Consider the following 23,479-nt stretch of genomic DNA (forward strand, 5'->3'; position numbering starts at 1 on the left):
AGCCAATAAAATTCTGTAGGAGAACAATGGAGTGCACCCACATTCTCCATAAATGCATCCTGAGAACTTAGGGGACGTATTTAGGAATTATATTTCAGGCTCCCGGGTTTGGTGACCCGTTGCTGAAGTTAAATGGTAGCGGGTAGGGACAAATGCCACTTTGTAAAGCGAGGTTTTACTCAAGGCCTAGGATGATTGTCATCCATTCTCTGAAGAATGCCCTGGAACAAATGCCATCCGACTGGCCGCCGATCAAATGGCCTTCCAGCTTCCGCCGAAAGTTACCCCTGGCTGTGTGGGTGTAAAGGAGCAGCAGGCCAGGTACGGGGTGCCTACGAGGGTGCGTGCAGTATATCGTGACACCAAAATAATAAGGAATAAATAGGGAACATGCGGTGACTTTATGGCAGTACAGTTTGGTTTGAGGGGCCAAAGGAAGTTGTGGACCTCCAGAAGATGACCATTACCATCACTCATGGCTGTCGTTGGGCAATGGGGATGAGGCGCAGAGTCGCCAGCTCCAGCTTCGCAGGCTTTCAGGGAACAATCATGGGTTCGATCTCCTATTCATCTCATTGGTATTGACAACTAAAATTCCCATTTCGCGGCCTGCGACTCCTGCGGCCACCATGAGGTGGTGGTGGCCCATGACAACATTTTGAAACTTCCATTTGGAAACAAGATAAATCGGGAGGTATTATGATGGTACCCGAAATTTGATGGGTTTCGGGTCAGGGGCCGGGTTGCATGGGGCCTAGGAATTTGTGGCCCCATCCCTATCGGCAGAGCAAGCAGGGATGGATTCACCCAGCGCAGGAGTTAAGCGCATGGGAACCCGAAAACACTTGAGAACTGATGGTGTATCAGGACAGTGCCTGTTGATGCCTGATCAGTACAGAGGTGCCAATAAAATTCGAAATCAAAATACTGCAGGCTTTATTTTGCCGAGGAATTGTTTTCGTTCTGCAGTGACTTGCTTGTGTCAATGGGGAACTGGGAGTAGGCTGGCCGGTGCATTCAGTGCATGATGCCAAAAAGGCTTAGAACGTATTAGGAGGGAATACTGGGATGTTTAAAATACAGTTAGAATTTGCTTCAGAGTTTGTTCTGGACCCCAAAGGTGGTCCTGCTTACTTCCTGGTAGGGACCAGAAACCTCTCTCCTCCAGAAAATACCCTGAAAAGTTTCATCAGGACTATCGAAAATGTGCTCCGGCCCTCAGTGCAGGCGTGCATTTAGATGCGGCGGGGCAAAGGAATCATTGCAGGGGTGCTGGGGAGTCAGCGTGGTGTCATTGGAGTAATAATGGGAGCCGTGCAGGCTCAATCTCCTCAGGTTAGGAGTTTGTTCAGAGTCAAAGATATCGCCCTTCTAGGCCTCTCATCTCATCGGAAGGAATGGGATGGGACACCCTTTGGGGATGCGGCACTAATCCCTCCAAGCCCCATAGGCAGGATGGGTTGACCTCCACCAGTGCCTGAAATTTAGGTGCGATCATAACAGAAATAATATACCTGGGGCTGATCCATGCCAAAATAAGAAAGCGGTGTGTCCAGTCCATGGATTCAGGATCGTTGGACATTAGGACTTGACTCAGAAGATTGGAGCTCATGGCTGGGAATCAAAGTCAGAATCGTACAGATTGGTAGAGTGGGACTGGGACTGAAATGGGATCTCGGCTAATCAACTACAGGTGCCTGAGCTGGGTGTGATGGTAGGCTCACTGTTTGGAGGCACTTGGTCCTGCAGGGGACGTCTCCTCAGCAGCTAGGACTCCATCCATGGGCTGGCTCTGGCAAGGGGCGTCAGGGCGCTTTATGGCTGACTAGGCTTCCACTCAATGGTCGGAACCAGGCTTCCAGGTGTGATCAGGAGACTCTGCGGAACTTACAGGATTTCCGCAGGGGGGGCCTGTAAAACAGACCTGTTCATGCCAGGCACAACCAACCGGCAGGATGATTTCAAGCTTCGCCATGTAGTAATCATGGCCTACACAAAGGGGGGGGGTGGGAGGGGTTGAAGCCATGTCTGCAAGGATTTTAGTATTTTGTCCAATATTATTATATATGTTTTCGTTGTTTTTATGACTGATGGACACCGCCCTGAGCCTTTGGGGAGAGTGCTATATAAATTAGATAGATAGATAGATAGATAGATAGATAGATAGATAGATAGATAGATAGATAGATAGATAGATAGATAGATAGATAGATAGATAGATGAAATGAATAAATCGGATAGATAGATAGATAGATAGATAAGATATAGATAGATAGATGAATAGAATAGATATAGATAGATAAATGAGACCAAAATGATGATAGGTAGAATAGATAGATAGATAGATAGATGGATGTATGGATAAGATGGATGAATGGATGGATAGGTGGATAGATGGATAGATGGAAGAGTAAGATGAATGGATAGATAGATAGATAGATAGATAGATAGATAGATAGATAGATAGATAGATAGATAGATAGATAGATAGATTGATTGATTGATTGATTGATTGATTGATTGATTTTCTTCCAAGGTGCTAGAAGTGTGTGTGTGTGTGTGTGTGTGTGTGTGTGTGTGTGTGTGTGTGTGTGTGTGTGTGTGTGTGTGTGAGTGAGTGAGATGTTCTCCTGGTTTTCTGGGAAATATTTCATCATCACACTGGAAAAGTAAATTTCAGGGGCAATCTTAAGCAAGCGTACTTAGAAGTCGATGTAGTTTAGCTCACCTTTCTTTCCTCATGGGAGTAAAGGTGGCAAAGCCAAGTGATTGTCAGCCATGGCACTCCACAGGATGGGAGGGGGTGAGCAAGCCTCAGCTTCAGACAGGTGAAGGAAAACTTTGTTCTATGGACAGCAATTTTGTAGCTCTGTCAGCGTAGCCAGGCTTTCATTTGGCTTTTAGTTAGGGTTTGGCAGCTGGCTTAGATAAGAAGGCTTATTTTAGTGCAACAAACGAGCATCCTGCTAAGGGCTAATCCTTCCTGACTGGTTTATGTAGGTTCTGTGGAAAGGTGAAAGACTACCTTTGAACCCGCTAAGGTATTCTGTCCAGAGAAAAGAGCAGTCCGCCCTTTCAGAGGTTTATTTACTTTATTCCCAAGGAGACAGTTTTAGCTTTACCTGTATTATATATGTCACCACATCATATTTACTTTATTAAATAAAGTAAATATCTTTTCTGTTAAATATCTTTTCTGTTAAAAGCACATTTGTTGTTCATCTCCATCTCTATCTTGTCTGTCAAGGCGGATATCTAAGAAAACACGATCCCTGGTTATCTCAAAATAAGTACAACCTTAGTCTTTCAGGATTCCAAATAAGAGACCTTTAGAGAGCACATAGCTTATACACTACCAAGCTTTCATTTAAAGTGTGTGTCCCCATACTTATTTGATTATGGGCAGCTGAGGTTTGAAGAATCCCTGAATGGGAAACTGGATATTCAGTCCAGAAGGTGGTAACCTGTGTGGTGCAGTGGTTAAGAGTGGTGGACTCTACTCTGGATGAGTGGGTTTGTGTGGTGCTCTCCCTCCCCCTCCTGCGGTTGGGGCTGACAAGCGTTACACCCCGTCCCTTTCGAGAGGTGTTGGTAGCCTGTCCAGAGTAGCCCTAGTCTTTGGGGAACTCTCAATGCGATCCCAGCTGCCACCTGGGAACCACAGGGTGCCCCCAGAGGGAGGAGGGGAAGGAGCCCTCCCTTTCCGCTGGGGCTCACCCTACTCGTGACTAAGGTCTGCAGCCCCTCCTATAGGGGGTCTGCCACCACTTCCCTGCTCAGCCTCCCTCCTCTCCTCCCTTTGCTCCCCTGTTCCTTCCCCGCTCCCTCTCTCTCCTCTCTCTCCCGCTTCTCTGTCCAAGCACCCCCTCGCTACCCTCCGTGCCTCCCTTTCCACGTTCCTCCGCTCTTCTCCCACCACTCTCTCCCCGACCTCCCCTGGCTCCCGCAAGACCCTCCCACGCCCCGTTGCGGCCAGCCTCGCTCTCCCGTCCTTCCTCCCCTTTTGAAGCCTTGCTGGGCCCTCTGGGGCATTCCGGGCCTCGCTGTCATCCCGGCCGCACCCAGCTGACTCCTTGACGAGCCGCAGCTGTGGGTCAAGCCGCAGCTGCACCTCCTTGCTGCTGTTCTTCAGCCGTTCCGGCCCCCCGCTGGCGTTTCTACCGCGGGGTGGGTCGTCGCCGGGTCCTGCCGCCGTCGCGCTGCTGGCCCCGCCCCCGGCTGTCCGAGTCCGGGGCGAGCCGATGCGGCGACCCCCGGACAGTTTGATTCCCCACTCTTCCACATGAGCAGCAGATTCTTATTTGGTGAACTGGATGTGTTTCCCTACTCCTGCACATGAAGCCTACTGGGTGACTTCCGGCTAATCACAGTTCTCTCAGACCTCTCTCAGCCCCATCTATCTCACAAGGTGTCAGTTCTGGGGACAGGAAGGAAAGGAGTTTGTAAGCCGCTTTGAGACTCCTTACGGTTGAGAAAAGCAGGATATAAATCCAAACTCTCTCTCTCTCTCTCTCTTGCTCCCTCCCTCCCTCTCAAAGCCTCCCCCGCCCAACTCATGACTGTCACTGTTTCTAACCTGACATTTGAACACTTTGCTACTTCACATGAAAAAATAATCTGTGAATGACAATATGGAGAATGGACTCGTCCTCCAAGCTAATGAGTCACAATTTTTCCCTGCTTGAGCTGTCAAAGAGTGTTTGGCCTTTTGACTTCTTGTTCTTTGCTTCTGAGGGACAAGACTTTATTTTATTGCTTACCATCATTTCATTTGCTTTCCATTCAAGGACTATATAAAGGTGATTCTCAGGTGCCGTAAGGCCAAGGAAGATATAACTTCCTCAGTTATTCCATTTTTCAGTCTAAAACTCCCTTGAAAAGAAATATAGCTGTGTGGGGATTGGCTTGCCCCCTCACTTCATTTTTACCTCAGAGCTACAAGTGCTACCTTTCCTGCACCTCAAACTTGGATCTAAACATCCAGGCCAAACAACTGGGACATGAGAAAAGACTCATGTCTTTCTGGAGATTTGGCAAGACACTGTTCTAAAATCCTGAGCTCTGGTGGTATTGATAGTTTCCAGTGGATTTCTGAGCACTTGTCTTCCAAGGGGATTATGAGAGACAGACAGCAAATTTTGAGCTAAAGCAAACAAACTCCGCTGCAGTTATAAACATGCCAAAAAAGCTAACTAGAGACCCAGTCAGGCAAGAATCTTAATGCCCCTTTTATGAAGGATTAAACCTGTTGCTATGCATTTGGAGCGGCTTCATTCTAGACACCCTGTCAAGGCACCGAAGTTTCAAGTACCTAGATAAACCTTATTGTATTGTCGAAGCCTTTCACAGCCAGAATCAACAGGCTGCTGTGGGTTTTCTGGAGTAATACTCCACCGCACAAGCACTCCGTGCTCCGCCATGGAGAGAAACACATCTCACTGTGACATGCCTGTGAAGACGCCAGCCATAGATGGGGATGAAACACTAGCAGCAAAAACAGCCAGACTGCCGCCACACAGCCTGGAAAACCCGCAATGGCTGATAAACCTTATTGTTGACTCTTGAAGAGTTCCTTGGATGTCTGACATAGGTTCATCTGGCAAGGGGTCCTAGCTATTTATCCCCAAGGGAATAAAACATTAGTAACAGCTGAGAAGTATTATGTATAGAAGTGATGGCGAACCTTTTCAAGACCGAGTGCCCAAACTGCAACCCAGAACCCACTTATTTATCGCAAAGTGCCAACACGGCAATTTAACCTGAATGCTGAGGTTTTAGTTCAGGGAAAACGGTTGGCTCCAAGGCACGCGTTACTCAGGAGTAAGCTTGGTGGTAGTTGGTAACTTTGCTTTGAAGCAACCGTGCAACACTTCGAAAGGGTGAATCACGACCCTAGGAGAGTTTACTCAGAAGCAAGCCCCATTGCCAGCAACCGAGCTTACTCCCAGGTAAAGGATCATACTTTCGTTCTTCCCATGAAAATCAGTAGAGTTTAACAGTGCTTAACAGAGTTACCTACACTGCTTCCCCAAAACTAGGTCTTAGGTTTAATGCTAATAATCTCCCTGAAATAATTACACTATTATCACATGACAAACTCTGCATGCGTACCCACAGAGAGGGCTCAAAGTGCCACCTCTGGCACCCGTGCCATAGGTTCACCATCACTGATGTATAGCAAAAATTATGTGTTTGTTTATTTGATTAATTTATACCCTGGCTCCCCCTTTCGGGGACTCATAGCATCTTACATTGTTCTCCTATCCATTTTATCCTCACAACAACCCTATGAGATAGGCTGGACTAGGCGTGGCCAACCTATGGTGCTCCAGATGTTCATGGACTACAATTCCCATCAGCCCCTGCCAGCCCCTGGTTGGCCACCCCTGGGTTAGACTGACAAAACGCAACAGACCCAAGGTCATTTAGAGAGCTTCCAGGGCATGAGTGGTGATTCAAATCTGTGTCTTCGACAGACCGGTCCAACACTCTGTACCACACTACTCCATCAAAGGATATTGCACTGATCTTTCATTGTTTCCAAAAAAAAATATGAAAAAAAAATTGGTTGAAAATTAATGGCGATTAAATACTAGGATGACAGAGAAATTGTCTACCATACTGCAATTTTCAAGGGTATCATATTCAATCAACCCTGGATTTCCAGACTTAAGGAACAATCTGTGACTCAAATCTAGAATTTTGGCTCCATTGTAACTCAGTGGATTCAAGACACTGTGGAAGTCATATTGGGATCAGAATCGACCGGTCTCTACAGAAAAGACAACTCATTTGACCAGGAGGCAACCCATTTAAGAAGCAGACTAATGTATTTGTGTACTTTATTGATCTTTTGGAAGGCTTTATTGATCTGTTGCAAGCCTCCATGCAACAACTCTAGTCATCTCCCATCCAGGTACTAACCATGATCAACCAAGCTTAGCTTCTAAGATTTGATGAAATCAGGCTGAGACACTTGAAGAAGGAAGGAAGGAAGGAAGGAAGGAAGGAAGGAAGGAAGGAAGGAAGGAAGGAAGGAAGGAAGGAAGGAAGGAAGGAAGGAAGGAAGGAAGGAAGGAAGGAAGGAAGGAAGGAAGTCCTGCCCAGATTCTACTACCTCAATGCAGCCTCCGCAACCCTTCCTTGATTGAATGTTTCCTAAGATTTCCCATATTGGTGTTTGAGCCACTGACAGCGCAATTCTAACCAGAGTTCTACCTTTCTTAGCCCATTGACTTCAGTGGACTTAGTGGAGTGTAACTCTGTTCAAGATCTCACTGTTAATCCCCTTGGAGTACATTCATATTGAAGGGATTCTCACCGTCTGTCTTGTACACGTTACGTCCTAATCCTCTTTGAGAATGGAGATTCCATATGCAAGGTACAATCCATGTATGGTCCTCCATTGTTTTCTCTGTGATTTTCCCTGCCCACCTGTCCATTAAAAAGGGGCCGTATGTGTACCACTGAGCAAAAATAGTGGTCTACCATTGCTTCTCCTCATCCTTCCCATCTTTCCTGTATAGCATGCAAGGTTTTCAGCTTCAGTGTTAGAGGTCTTTCACAATCCTCCTGGAGAGTCTTAAATGAACTGGTGATTGTGCTATAAGAACATAAGAAAGAGCCTGCTGGATCAGACCAGAGTCCATGGTTTCTTCCAGAATTTTCCACACCCTCCCCTCCCAGCTGGAGAGCAAACTGCCACAGGGAACAGGAAGGGAACAAGATGACCCTTTTTGACTCTTCCCTGAATTATTTCACCTTCTTCCCTATCTCTTCTACAGCTAACCAATCAGAATGGCTGTTAGTATAGAGGTCCCTTGACTTTCCTGGGATTTGAAATGGGGGTGGGGGGTAGGAGAGAGTGGGGGGGAAGGTCCTTGCCCATATGTTGCCAGAACTAACCCAGTTAAATATTATATCTTTCCCCCAGCAGAATATGATTTGTTGTTAATAGGGTTCCCAACCTCCAGATGGTGTCTGGAGATCTCCCACTGTTGCAACTAATCTCCAGGTGACAAAGATCAGTTCACCTGGAGAAAACGACTGCTTTGGAAAATGGACTCTATGGTGTTATTATATCCCATTGAAACCCCTCTTCCTTTGGAGGACACTGTACTCTGAATAGGTCCCTCCTCTCCCTAAAGCCTGCCCTCTCCATGCTCCACCCTTGAAATATCCAGGAATTCCCCCAACCCAGAGCTGGAAACCCTACTCATATCCGAGTTGAGGAGGGGTGGATTGAGCTGTTCCCACTGGCTACATGTGGGACCTCGTGGACAGGAATAGGAAGTCAAAATACCCTTCCCTTTAAATTCTGAGGGCTTGTGGGCCTATCCTCATCATGCAATAATGAGTTCCGCAGGGCCTGCAAGACTGAGCTGTTCCACCGGGCCTTTGGGGAGACTAGCCGCTGATGCCCCCCCCCCTTATAACATCAAGTGGATCCTGCCGCCCCTTCCCTCTGGTTTTTAAGGGAATTCATAGTAGGTGCCATCTTTTGTGTTGATCTTAATAATGCTGCATTTGAATGGGGTGGGGTTTATATTTTTTAGAGCCTGTATTAACCGATATTTAACAGATTTTAGTCTGATATATGTGCTCTATTTTACATGTTGTTCACCGCCCTGCGACCCTCCGAAAGGGGAAGAAGTGATTCTCCTCGCTCTAACCAATAAATGAATAAATAAATGAATAAATAAATAAATAAATAAATAAATAAATAAATAAATAAATGAATGAATGAATGAATGAATGAATGAATGAATGAATGAATGAATGAATGAATGAATGAATGAATGAATAAATAAATAAAATAGAGTTGGGATGGAACGATTAACCCGATCCTGACCAGTCCCTTCCAGATGGGAGCACCAGTGAGCTCAGCTGCAGCTAGATCCGGACATGACGGAAGGCTGTCCAGCTTCTATCTCTTCTCCGTCTTCTTCCCACAGGGTGGACAGACTGATCTGGAGAGCCCATTTGGCAGGCTGAATCAACCAGGTGCAGCTCGGCTTTGATGGCAGCGGAACGCCGACTTATAAGCAGTCAGTCATCAGCAATTCACCATGCTCAATTGGCAGTGGAGCAAGAGGACCTTGAAGGAAACAGACTCGCCATGCGGAACACGGACAAAAAACGACACCGGCGCAGAATGCTAAGCTCACTAATGCTCGGGATCTTACACGGACGAATCAGACAAGGGAGAGAAACATCCATCAGGAAGCTAAAACTGCAGAAGATGAAAGGCAGGCAGCAGCCCAAGAGGACGTTCCTGCTTCAGTGAAGGACTTGATTGAAATATTGAAAGCCGAGACGTATCAGGGCGACGGCGCTGCCAAGCCGGACACTTTCAACAAAAAACACCCTATTGATGTGGATGTTTTTCTTTCCACACTGGGTATGATATTCAGTTACATTTGACAGAGCCCCTGTTTAATAGCATTGCAAAGTAGCGTTGAGAGACTCTGGTTATAAATATGGGTGCAATTGAATACCTGTCGTATGCATGTTCTTTATAATCACAGGGAACTTGTGTGAAGAAACATGGGTGAGATTTTTAGTTCTTAAAGAAGACTTCATAATACATAGTCCCTTCAGTATCCAATAGGATTACCAGCTTCAAAAGTTCCTGAAAGATACGGCGGTGGACCAGTGGTGGGATTCAGCAGGTTTGCACCACTTTGGCAGAACCGGTTGTTAAAATGGTGCTTGTAAACAACCAGTTGTTAAATTATGTGAATTCCCACCACTGTGGTGGACCCGCGGGGGCGGGGCAAACCTGGCGAGGGTGGGATTTGGGAAGGAAAGGGGCCTCCCTGGGATGCCATTCCACACAAGCTCCTGAAAACATTTTGCAAATTTTTTTTTGAAAAACCCTGTTTGTCCACACTCACCCCCTCAAAAACACTTGGCCACCATTTTGGGGTTGTTCCATTTCTTCTTAGATTTGTAGCTACAAAGCTTCAAAGCCTCATGCTGAGATTCTTCACGGGTCGGGTCTACATAGCTCCATAGACATGACCCCCCCCCAAATAAAAAAAAACCTGATGGAAATACAGCGCGAACTCAGAAAATGGCACCAACAAGGAAGTCCGGAGTTTGGGGAGAGGTGTGGGAAACGTTTAAAGAGATTGCACAGCAAGTGAAAACATTTTCAAAATATTTCCCAAAAATAATTGCTAGGAAACAGCATGCAAATAAAACGTTTTGAGGCAGGAGATAAAATATTTTGGGCTAAAAATCATGCGGAACTCCACTGAGGAAATGTTTTATTTCCTGCCACAAAATGTTTTATTTGGTTTGTGTGGAATAAACCAGAGTCCACCCTCCAAAGCAGTTATTTATTCCCATTTTTGGGAGATCTTAACTTGGTGGTTGGCAACGCTATATCCAAAGCAGCCCCCCCCCTCTCTCTCTCTCACACACACACACCCCTGTAAAGAGAAAGCAATTGCCATTCAAACGTTACCTTCTTTATTTACAAACATGCTCCCAAAGCGATTAGTACCATTTTATAAAAATTTAACATTTTCACATAAATACACTTCCTGTGATTCACATACATGGTTTAACCCCATACCTTACAACTGCCCCATCAGGTAGGGCAGTATTACATTGCAGAAGGTGGGAGGCTAAAAACAAGAAAGGTTAGCTTGCCTGACACAACCCAGTGAGTTTGTGGCAGAGGCAATAGTTGAACCGGGGACCACTTGGGTCACTGTTCAATTTTGTGCCACTCACCCTTCCGCCAGTACGCTTGACTGGGATTGTTCACATATTTGCATAGAACTGCAGCCTTAAGTCATTAAGCCTCATCAGTTGCAGAGTTCATTTTATTTCGTGCAAAGCCAGATTTGCCAAAACCTCCTTTGGTCCTACATCACTCTAATGTATAAAAGGCACTGAAATAGTTTCAAAGGAAACAAATTATTGCAGGTAATATAGAGCTTTTCATGGAATTAGGCAATATGGCGCTATTAAGGTCCCTTCCGCACATGCAAAATAATGCACTTTCAGTCCACTTTCACAATTGTTTGCAAGCGGATTTTGCTATTCAGCACAGTAAAATCCAGCTGCAAAGTGCATTGAAAGTGGATTGAAAGTGCATTATTCTGCATGTGCGGAAGGGGCCTAAACAGGCACAAAAAGCCATTGCCCCAGAGATTTTACAAACGGTATACAGAGGAGAAAATGGACTGTATACATGGGATAAAATTCATGGGGCCACTTTCTTAAATGACAGCTGATTAAAAGCAGACTGAGAAGGACCCCAAAGATTTGGGATCTTGTATACGCTGTGACAAAGTGCACAACATCTTTGCTGAAGGACTGCTTTCTCTTCTGCGGGATCTGCTTCAGCAATGGTTCGTTGCAATTAATCTAAGGCTCGTTGCTTCCAATGAGAGCAACAGTGCAATCTTAGGCATGCCTACTCAGAGGTAAATCACTCATTCCCAGGAAGGAGTCTGTAGGATTGCAGCCTTATTGAGCAATAGCCATAGCTTGATCACGTGTCACGGATGGTAGCCTGAAGTGATGTGAACCAGTCTGGACATGTTAATTTACCCAGCTGGAATTTTTGAATCATTGGATGTCAGCTCACACACAGCACCTTTCAATGGTGACAGCTCATACATTTCCCTGAGAGCCATCAAGTGATGAGACTTCAAGTGATGAACACACGGGTCAACCACTCCATAGTCTCCCATAATGTCCCTTCAAGCGGAGTGCTTTAAAAACCCAGTACATGAGAATGGTCACCAATACATCTCAGACCTTCTTTTACTATATGTCTTCTGCACAGACTGGGAATCCTGGACTTTCTACCTAAACAGACTTCCTCCTCTTCCCAAACATGGTATTGATCAACTTGGCCATAGATTTTGACCCGCTGGGCCGTCGCCTCTCCTTCCCTTTGGAGTTCGAGATGATGTTCTTCAGCAGTTTTGTGAACGTGGCCACCACTTCTTGACTATGTTCTGCTGCAGACAGTTCACAGAATTGGCATTTGCAATCCAGTGCCAACTTCTGCCCTTCATCCCAGCTGACTTCTCTTATATGGCACAAGTCTTGCTTGTTGCCAACCAAAACCACAGTGGACTCTGAAGTTCTGAGGGAAGGGAAGAGAAAGATTGGTGAAAATTCGGCATGCAAAGAGAGCCCCGCAGTTACTATAAACCTATGTCAGTTTTGTTCTGCTTGAGTTGCCATAGCTTCTCTTAAAGAAACCTGGGAATTGTTGTCTCAGGTGGGTAGCCATATTGATTTGCAATATGGGGGCAAGAGTTGGATCCAGTAGTACTTCAAAAGCCAATGAGACTTCCAGGGTGTAAACTGTTAAGAGTAAAAGGTACCTTTGTCACAAAGGCAGCTTTGACCCACAAAACTTATATCTTGGATTATCTCATTGGTCTTTAAGATTCTACTGGGCTTGAGTCTGGAAACTGTAGTTTCAAAGATTTCTCTGTTAGAGATCTCTGTTCTTCAGTAGAAGAAGTAATGATTCTTAATCCAGTTAAGCTCTGGCATGGGGATGTAGCTTTAAACAGGTTAGTCTGTAATCAAACGGGATGAGAACTGCTCCTAGAAGAGACAGCTGCCACTCTTCCATCCCTCTTGTTTATCTCACGTTTCAGTATCACAATCATTTGGTGACTTGCCTTTTGGAAGACATGGCGTGGCATTCTCGTATTCTGTATAGCAGTGCTTTGGCGAAAGCAAAGGAGGTTCTGTCACTGATGTCGTACACAAGGACAAACCCATCAGCCCAATGGAGCTCATCTGTCAGGGACAGCTTCCCTTGCCGAGGCTGGAAGGCAATAGAAAATCATGAATGGGAACATCAACATAGGAAGCTGCGTTGGCACGGCTCTCAGACAAGCCTTACAACAGGTGCTTCATTTCTCTTAAAATATAATAGGCCATCTGATGGAACAGGTCAAAGATTCATCTAATTCAGCATCTGGTTTTGTAAACTAGCTGGCCTCAAAAGACCTACAAGGCAGGGAGGTCAACAGTCCCCTTCCCCATTTGGGATTCTCAGCCACAGTTTGAGAACTGGTTGGATGCTGGGGAGTGGGGAATATGAGAGGCACAATTAACAATGGTGTGATGGAAAACGTGGAAGTGATGTCATGCTTTCCTAAGAATCACCAAAAACTCTGTGATAAAACTACAGAGTATTCAGAGACTCCAAGAACAGACTAATGTCACTTCAGGGTTTTCTCTGGAACTGACATGATGGGCCTTTCCCCACTTACCTTCTGCTGCGCGCTACTCGGGCCAAGTAGCACGGGGTCCCGGGGCACTCCCCACTACAGGGGCGGCGACAACGCAAAAACGGCGCCTTTTGACAACCCCGCGCAGTGCGCAGGGTCGTGGGGAAGCCAGGGCGCGCCCCAGAAATGACGCGTGCAGTGAGTAGCGCGCAGTGACGGTGGTAGAGGGAAAAGTGGGGAAAGGCACGATGTAAACATGGATGGCGTTTTTTAAACCACAGAACACATTTTAACGAGCCACACATCTGTTATTACAAAGGGTCCCAGGCCAGTCTGAAAAGGCAAGACTTGATTGGGTCCTTTCTGATAAGAACTCTCAGATTTCACCCCAAGTTGCAGTGTTTCGTGCTTTGGTCTACAAAGCTTGTTAGTTGCAAGTTGGCCCGAGTAGCGCGCAGCAGAAGGTAAGTGGGGAAAGGCCCATCATTTTCAGAATACTGAAACTTCAGATGTATTGTATGAAGGACCCATTAATCCATTTCTTGTGTATCTAATCTAAATTTTAATTGTATTTTAATTGTAATTATTGAATGTCTTACAATGGAACCGCACCACGCTACATAATAATTGTATTGTTCATTAGTAAGGTACGGTTTTTATTGGTCTACGACAGTGGTGGCGAACCTTTGGCACTCCAGATGTTATGGACTACAATTCCCATCAGCCCCTGCCAGCATGGCCAATTGGCTGATGGGAATTGTAGTCCATAACATCTGGAGTGCCAAAGGTTCGCCACCAGGGGTCTATGATCATATTAAAATCTGACATTAAAAAACCCAGTGGGAAAAAGGTAGCCCTAAACCCACCCCTTTGTTGCTCAGCTGCATGTGATTTTTAGAGGAGATTTAGAGATTCTCAAATCAAATATTTTGGATAGTTTGTCCTGGAAATTCTTATCCTGCTCAGACTTGCATGTATGTTTGTGCTTAAAATCAAAATTCTTATCCAAGGTTACCCAAATTTTGCCATATAAAAAGGAATCTGTAATCTGTATACAGTATGTAAATTTATACCCAATTATTTTGAAAAAAAAGTCTGCATTTTTAGCTACTTTGCATCATTTGATTTACTTTTTCTAGCCTTGGGGTAAAACTACACAGTACACGGACAACCCCATCTTGGATACATCAAACCCTATTCAGGAATTCCTTTGGCTTCTGAGATTACATCTGGCATTAGCAATACAGTTTGAATCTTCTGCTTAAACAATTCATGCCAGCAGGGTGTAGTGATTGAGTGTGGCGGACTCTAGCCCGGAGAACTGGGTTTGACCCTCCACTCCTCCACATGAGTGGTATACTCTAATCAGGTGAACCAGTTTTCTTTTCCCCGCTCCTCCACAAGGAGCTTGCTAGGGGACCTTGGGCCCATCACAGTTCTCTCAAAACTCTCTCAGCCCCACCTACCTCACAAGGTGTCTGTTACTGTAAACCACTTGGGACTCCTTAAAGGCTGAGAAAAGGGGGGTATAAAAACTAACTCTTCTTCTAAAATAATTCTGTACCACCTTTCTTTCCTCATAGCTAATGCAGGGCAGGTGGCAACCTTAAAGTTATTTACTAAAGACAGCTGAAATTCTGAAGAGATAGAATATATTCTGCTACCTGATTCTGCAGAATTGCACTGTACTGACATCCTAGGGCAGTGATGGCGAAACTTTTTGAGACTGAGTGCCCAAATTGCAACCCAACCCCCAGTTATTTATCGCAAAGTGCCAATCCGGCAATTTAACCAGAATGCTGAGGTTTTAGTTTAGAAAAAACTGGTTGGTTCCCTCTTCCTCCGCCCCACCCGCTCAAGCTGGGGCCAGCCTTCTCTAGCCTCAAGCAAGTCCCGCACGCACCGCTCTGTGCCTCTCTAGCATCTCTGCCTCCTCTGCCCCCCCACTCAGGCAACAGCCACCAGAAGCACAGGCACCAGGCCCGTCAGCCGAGTCCTCCCTTGGTGCACACACATCGTGCTCAGAGGCCCAGGCCAGCCTAGATATGTGTGTGAGTGTGTGTGTGGGGGGGTGATTTTCCACCTTCCACATGATGAACTCTGTGTGTGCGTGCACACAGAGAGGGCTCCAAGTGCCACCTCTGGCATCCGTGCCATAGGTTTGCCATCACTGTCCTAGGGTTAACACCAATTGTTTGGTTGAGACCTGGTTTGTGCTTTCTCAGTGGAAAGGCAAATCATCTTCGTGCATATTGATGGGTGTTGCTTTTTTTCATTTCAGCTCTGCACGCTCTTGGCTTGTGTAAAGCCCATTCAAAACAATGGGATTCCAGTAGCTTAGCTGGGTCCAGGTTTTCAGCTTTCATTATTTCAAATGCTCTCAAGTCCTGACGTTGCCAACACATTCACTGACTAATTCCTTAGCTCAGTCAAGCTTTACAAATAACAGTCCTTGAAAGAGCTCCTTGCATATAATATTTGTCTTTATAGCTAACATGTTTGGGCCCTCCTATAAAACACCCTGGATGAACTGCTTTTGCCAATAAAGTTTTTTAAAAATTCACAGCCAACCTTTGTTTCATTGACTGCCATGAACATAGGCTGAACACAGGCTCAAGTTCTGATTGAACTTAATATAGATTTTGCCAGATGTTAGGTGCCGGAGAGAGGACAGTGGCCCTTTCACTCAGACACTTTAAAATGTTTTGGAGGCAGGAAATAAAATGTTTCCTCTGAGAAGTTCCCCATAGTTTTTACCCCAAAACATTTTATTTCCAACCTGAAAACCAGTGTTTCTGAAATGAGAACGAACTATTCAACCTGACTTTCAAATGTTAACTCATATGCTCTGGAAGGCTTCAATCTGCTTGGGCCTGAGGATCACTAACGTTACCCTATAAAAACAATTACCTCATTGCTGCTGTCAGTGGAAAGGCATTTACAGTCATAACAGGGCATCCACAGAGAAGTTTTCCCTGTCCCTTTCCTTCCCCCAGCCCTCTGTGGCTGCCATTGTCCCCCTGCTACCAAAGAGCTTTGGAAAAAAAACAGCAATATCTACATAATTATAATTATAATATAATTATAAGGTATTAAATATAATTATAATAATGTATTAAAATAATATCCCAGTTCCCAGCTTTCCTTTTAAGAAATCCCTATGTCTCTAGCTCTTTTGTTTGTGGAATTATGAAGAGAAATGTGCAGTCAGCTCCTTTCCTTTTATAACTCCAGCAGGAAAAGAGCTAGACTTCTTTTTTTAAAAAAATATGGAAACTGGTACATCATTGCAGTAGATTGTTATAACATCACAACACTGTAGAGATATATCTATTACCAATTTTTGAAGCCCCCACAAACCTCCAGTGTGGAAGAGCTGACACCGTAGGAACTGAGCTAAGAAAAACTATGCCATAGGAAGAGGGATGTGAAAAAAATGTGCGCACTTTCCCATCCACATGGCATCCAAAAGCTGTTTGGCTGTTCTTTCCAAAAAGATGGTATCAAACCAGGTTTGAGAAAGATCTCCACAAAGTGGCAGGAAACATGGAAATGAACAGACAATGATGTCATACGGCTCCTTCTGGAAACAGTGAGAGGAAGTCAGTGGACTTAGCAGGGTAGAACTTTGCGTGGGACTGTATTGCAAGTTATGTTTTCTTTGCTTTCTTTCCCACCATGCAAAGCATCCTAAAGATCTCTAGGACTGACACGACTTAAAATTAGAATCGGCATTTTAAAAAAAACTTGCCGAAAGCGAACAGAGGGTGCTTATATTTTCAAAGGTGTCGTTGCTTCCCATCAACAAAGCACGCTTCAATATGTTTAGTATATAGATACGTTCTGTAGAATATGGACGGAGAAAGGAATAAAATCACAATATATGGGCGCTGACACGTGCAAATTAGGACCAGGGCTGCTGCCACAAAATCTGGCTGGTTTTGATGTTTAACTAACCATGATACTATCGCTAAGTCTTTGAACCAGCTCTCTGGAAATGTGTATGTCATTTGCTTTCTCTGGAAGCATCAAAAAGGGGAAGAATGGGGGGGGGGGGTTGCTTCTTCTTTTCACATTTTCAAACCCCTTTTCATGCACATCCTGATTCACAATCACATCTTATTTCTCCATATAGTTGCACACCCATGTATGTGCCCTTGTGTATGAGTGACCCTTGAGGTCCACTCCCACATTCTTTGAATGTTCTAAAAGGTCGTCACAATTTAATGGGCGAAAGAGCGTTTGCTTACACTCTCCAAGAAAATGAGTGGACAGAGTGACCGAAAACTGCTCCACGTGAGATCCACAGAAACCGAAGTGCACAGATATATTAGCCTGGCCCAGAAATCCTCCTTGTGGACCAGACCTGTAGCTACAGTTGTTCAGAAGTAATGGATGAGCTAATGCAGAGGTAGGGAACCTGCGGCTCGAGAGCCGCATGCGGCGCTTCTGCCCTTGCAGTGCGGCTCCATGAGCTGAGCCGCCGGCTTCATCCTTGCCCACCCTGCAGGCAGCAGGGCGGGCGCACCAATTGCCCTCGGCCGGCTGGGCCACGCCACGGGCTTCCCCTCTCGCCCGCCCTGTTGGAGCAGGGTGGGTGCTTTCCCGGCGACCGGCAAGGCCGAGCCGCTGGCCATCATACGCCCTGCAAGCAGCAGAAGCGGAATTATCAATAGTGCTTCTCAGAATGAGTGGAGTAAAAGGTTAAAAAACCCCAATATATACAGTGTTATCTTTATTTTAAATGTCAAAAATTATTTGCGGCCCCAAGTGTTTTCTTTTCCCGTGGAACACGGGTCCAAATGGCTCTTTGAGTGTTAAAGGTTCCCTACCCCTGAGCTAATGCAACCGCGCTTCCTGACAGAGACCATTTAGAAATTGTAGTATGTTGCTTGATAGAAAGTGCTACCAGGATACGAAAAAAAAATCATCAGTAGGGGGGGGGGGGGTCCACCAAGGTTTCGGGCAAGAGAAAAGCAGGAGTGGTATGCGCCAGTACCTACTTCCCGAGCACAATTGGTGGTCTCCCATCCAAGTAATAACCAGGACTGACCCTGTTTAGCTTTCAAGGTGGCCTCCCATCCAGAATACTAACCAGGGCTGACCCTGTTTAGCTTCCAAGATCTGCAGAGATCAGGCTAGCCTGGGCCATCTAGGTTGGAGCCCTCATAAGTGGAGGAGCTGAAAAAATGTGTCGCGCCCACAAAGAATATAAACTTGGCTTCTACAAGATAAGGCCATTGGTTCATCCAGCTAGGTGTTGTCCACTCTGAGTAGCAGAAACTCTCCAAAGTCTTTTTAAACTGGAAATCGAACATAGAATTTTCGGCATGGAAGGCACGAGCTATACTACTGAGACACAGACTCCCAGAATTGGCCATTGACACCATTCAGTGTGGTTATAACTGGCCTATCACCTTCTTGATCACCACATAGATATTTTTCCACAGTCATCCCCACTAGTATGGATTTCATTGATGTAATGTGTAGTATGCCCAGGATGCAACCTTCCAGACGCGATGGAGGACTTACCGGAGTCTGAGGAGTACTCTCCAATGAAACGTTTGGTGAGAAAGCGCACAGTAAGGGCTGTGGCAGGCTCAAGGTCCAGTATGAGAAACATCACTTCAATGAGTGGTTTCAGATTATGACTGGTACATTTTGCCTTTTGTGGGGTCAGGCAGCGTGCACCGAGAACCTTCCTCTTCTTCCAGTTATCTGCTGAACACAAAGGGAAGAAGAAAAAGAAGAAGTAGGAGGAGGAGGAGAAGAAGAAGAAGAAGAAGAAGAAGAAGAAGAAGAAGAAGAAGAAGAAGAAGAAGAAGAAGAAGAAGAAGAAGAAGAAGAAGAAGAAGAAGAAGAAGAAGAAGAAGAAGAAGAAGAAGAAGAAGAAGAAGAAAGAGAAGGAGCAGGAGAAGGAGGTGGAGTTGGTGGAGGAGGAGAAGAAGGAGAAGGAGAAGGAGAAGGAGGAGGAGGAGGAGGAGGAGGAGGAGGAGGAGGAGAAGGAGGAGAAGGAGGAGGAAAAGGAAAAGGAAAAGGAGAAGGAGAAGGAGAAGAAGAAGAGTAGTAGTAGTAGGAGGAGGAGGTAGTGGCTGTTTTTATATCTAGGCTTTTCTCTACCTTTACGGAGTCTCAAAGCAGCTTACAATCGCCACCCATTCCCCTCCCCGCAACAGACACTTTATCAGGTAGGTGAGGCTGAAGGAATTGGGAGAGAACTGTGACTAGCCCTAGGTCACCCAACAAGCTTCATGCGGAAGAGTAGGGAAACAAACCCATTTCACCAGATTAGAATCCACCACTCATGGTGGATTCTAGGGTGGAGGAGGGGGAACCAAATGTGGTTTTCCAGATTAGAGGGCCTATAGCCAACCCTTCGCACCATGCCATGCTGACTCTCTGCTGCTAGGACGGCCGTTATTTGATTTAGGTTGGGTTTGGTAGGGCGAAACCAAAGACAAAGTATTGTCACCCAGGAACCAAATAACACATTAAGGGGTCTTGTAGTGATGACTACCTTTTAAACCGGGAATACCAGATTTTGAAACTGGGACCTTTGCATGCAAAGCAAATGCTCTACAGCTGACTCAGGGCCTTTCCACTAATGGCTCTCTAAGATGTTTTTGCCCATGACATTTCAATTTTTGGGGGGAAAATGTTTGTTCTAAATTGCATTTTCTTTTCCATGCCATTTAGGACAAACCCCAATCCACTCAGAATAAGATGTGACTAAGCCCACATTGATGGAAGAAGTGATTCAGAATGTATGCCAATGCCACTGCTTTCAAAACAAGATGCTCGAGCCAAGAATTTGTCCTTGGATTACTTGGTTGTTATTGCTGGATGGAGCTTTGCTAGACACTTAGTACTCAAGTGCTAACTGCAGAAAAAATATTTGGTGCCGGGGGGGGGGGGTGTTAGAATTTTTTAGGCTATAGCAGGACATTTGATGAATACACTAATGGAATTTTAATTCTCAGTCATCATCATGATTGAAATTTGGGATCTTTCTATTCATTCCTATTTTAAATATACTGAATGAAAATGTAGCAAGAAATGGCTAGATTGCTTAATGATTAATTACTAAGGTTGTTCTGTTCAGTATACTAGTTAATGTTTATTTTACAAGATCATAAATGCAGATCCACTTTAATAATTTTTAAAATGTATTATTATTATTATTATTATTATTATTATTATTATTATTATTATTATTATTATTATTATTGCTACGACTGTTAACTTTCTTTTCTTGAAATCTTTTGTTGATAAAATTAATATATATATATATTAAAAATAGTTGAAATTTGGGTTAGTGGACAATGTTTGTTGAATCTCAATTTTCGCTTATGAATGTTGGGTACCATTTGAATTTGGAATTTCTTTATGTTGTTTAAAAACAATGAAATAGCCACTTCCTGAGGCAGGCCTTTAGCTCCAGGAAAGAGATAGAACAACAAATTTAATAAAGTAGTCAGGGGAAAAAGACTATGAAACGAAACATTTTGCGAAACGAGCCAAGAAATGGAGACTACCCAGGTTAGAGGAGAGCCTGTGTGGTATACTGGATAGAGTACTGGTGGCAGCTGAAAGAGACTTGAGTTCAAATCTCTACTCAGCCAGGAAACTTGCTGAATAACCTTGGGCCAGTCATGACTTCTCAGCCTAAACAACCTTACAGGATTATTGTAGCACCTTCATCTTCTTGGAGGAAGGAGAGTACAGAGCTGGGATAAATATGGCACTCTGTTGTACTGCAAAGGCATCCTTGGGGCACATCTGTTTGAGTTCCTCTTCAAAAAGTCTTTGTCAAAGATCTCAGAACCCCATTCAGAGCATTGGATAGGTCAAGCCCCAGATGCCCTCAAGGCTGGATCATGTGACCTGCAATGTCTGCGCGACCCAAAGTGATGATGTCAGAGGGATGTGTTCTGCCCTATCACACCTTAATAATTTTCACTAGGAAAGCACCTGTAATGCATTCCTAAAGACACACTGGAGCATGCTGGGAGCTATTTAGAACTGAATTTAATTTCAAGAAACACATCTTTGTTTCAGGACATTCTACAATTTTGAAACTAGATTTTCTAATATTTCCTTTATCTAGGGTGTTTTCTTCCCGTGACATTAATGGGTGGCAAAAGGCACATGTAGAAAGTTAAAATTTCAGCTTAGCATTTTAGCATTCAAATATAACTTTTAAATTGCTTACCATTTTCAAACTTCAAATCCAACCCTGAATGCCGGGTGGACATGTAAACAACATTGTATTCTGAGAAGTTAACAACAGGTGGACTTATGTGGAGAACCAAGTTTGAGTCCTCACTCCGCCACATGAGCTGCAGACTCTTATCTGGTGAACTAGATTTGTTTCCCCGCACCTACACGTGAAGCCTGCTGGGTGACCTTGGGCTAGTCCCACTTTCTCAGCCCCACCTACCTCACAGGGTGTCCGCTGTGGTTAGGGGAAGGGAAGGTGATTGTAGGCTGCTTTGAGACTCCTTATGGGTGAGAAGAGCAGGAAATAAATCCAAACTCCTCTTCTTCTAGTTGCCAGCTTTTTAAATGTATTGTGCTCCTTTTCGTTTTGTGATATAAGGACATGTAGAATTTAAGTAGGGAAACATTTTCTAGGCATGGAAAGGGGGAACGGGGCTGTTGCCCAAAGTTGTGCAGAGTTCCTCTAGTCTAACCCCACCAAAATAATGCATGGCACTATTAGTCTGTAAAATGGGGGGTGGGGGGTGGATGGGTGTTTGACACAGATGTAAAACATCTGGTGGCAGAAGGTCTCCTGTTCAGAGAATGGCTGCCTGTCAGTCTGACTTTAATAAACAAATAGTATGACTCAGTATCGTTCACCTTCATGCAAACTGCCTTCTAAAGCATTGTTACAGATAAAGTTGGTAGTCCTAATTAGCCATGTAAACAATTCAATAAAAGATTTTTTTTAAAAAGAAATAAACATATTTTAAAGTTTCTTTTAAAAAAGCTTTCTACACAAGCATTGTCTACATTTCATAACATCCCCCCCAGAACAATAACATTCCCCCCCAGATTTCCCCCCAGGAAAATAAACTTGAAGTCCAGTAGATAATGCGGGTCTTCCTTAAGCATAAAAACAAATCCGCCCAGCAAACCAGCCTGAGTGGAAAGATGGAGAGGGCTCTCGCTTCCAATCAAAGCCAGGCTCTGCCATGCAACTCCACCAGGTCAAACCCGAGTGGGGGAATCTTACCAGATTTTCCCGTTCCTTCGCTGCCCAAAACTGCTATTTTGAGCTCATTCATTCTTGAAGCAGCAGGCAACCCCAGGAGAGTTTTCAGGTGTTCGGCTGATCTGAACTGCAAACTTTCAAGCAGGACTCAGGCAAAACATTGCCTCTCTCTCTCTCTCTCTCTCTCTCTCTCTCTCTCTCTCTCCAGAGAACAGTCCTGAACTGGGTAGATCACAAACTGCAGCTTCTATATAGTTTCCCCAGCTGAGGACGTCAACAGAGAGCAAACTGGTAACATGCCATGGCAACACAGTTCAAAAATCCGCCCACCCTTCTGTGAGGTTTTTTTTTCTCCTTCAAAGAAAGAAGCTAAGGAATCAGTCCTGCCTGTGATCCCAGCTAGAAGGATAGATGTTAGTTCCCTCCGTCTCTGCCCACAACCCCCAGCCCACTCTATTGATTCCAAATTATCAATGGGTTTAGATGGGAGTAATTGTAAGATTTGAATGCACCGGCCAATTTCTTTCCGGTTGGTCAGAGTTGGGACCAGGGAATGAAAGATGTGAAATTGACCTGGGTTTTGTGAAACTGACCTCCTTGGTTCCTTATCTGACTTACAATGTTCTTTTCAGGGTTGGCCACACAAAAGATCTCGGGTAAGACACCCCCTCCCTGCAGCCGCCCCACATAGAGACACTTAAAATCTATGTACTCCTTCATACTTATGCAAAACCACTTGAATTCCTATAAACAGTGTTTCATTTCTTAAAGGAGAGGTCAAGGGGCCAAAATGTCTGATTCAGAAGCCCCGGCAACTAAAATCCAGTACCTAAAAACAGAAGTGTGCATTCAGGCTTTCTTCATATGCAAATGGCACATTCCACAGCTATTCACTGGCATCCTAAAGAGATTTTCAGTTCTATCTTCGTTTTTTTCACACTGATGAGTATTTTTTCACATTGGTGAGTCTATATTGAAATATGGACAATAAACAGATACAAAATTCTAAGGTAAAAACTGCAAACATTACAAAACATCAAGT

General features: G+C 44.7%; 1 protein-coding gene across 1 annotated transcript; it reads right to left on the minus strand.

Annotated features, from left to right (window-relative positions):
• Positions 1 to 10,457: 10,457 nt before the first annotated feature.
• On the minus strand, positions 10,458 to 22,704 carry RERGL (RERG like). Its single transcript, XM_048501498.1, has 5 exons — positions 22,459 to 22,704; positions 18,753 to 18,809; positions 16,972 to 17,063; positions 12,663 to 12,811; positions 10,458 to 12,112 (listed from the first exon to the last, which is right to left on the minus strand). Exons 1-5 carry the CDS (start codon positions 22,508 to 22,510, stop codon positions 11,830 to 11,832), a joined length of 633 nt encoding a protein of 210 aa, XP_048357455.1. The 5' UTR covers positions 22,511 to 22,704; the 3' UTR covers positions 10,458 to 11,829.
• Between the last annotated feature and the right edge of the window lie 775 nt (positions 22,705 to 23,479).

This window comes from Sphaerodactylus townsendi, linkage group LG06, assembly GCF_021028975.2.
Source record: "Sphaerodactylus townsendi isolate TG3544 linkage group LG06, MPM_Stown_v2.3, whole genome shotgun sequence".
NCBI classification, from domain to species: Eukaryota; Metazoa; Chordata; class Lepidosauria; order Squamata; family Sphaerodactylidae; genus Sphaerodactylus; species Sphaerodactylus townsendi.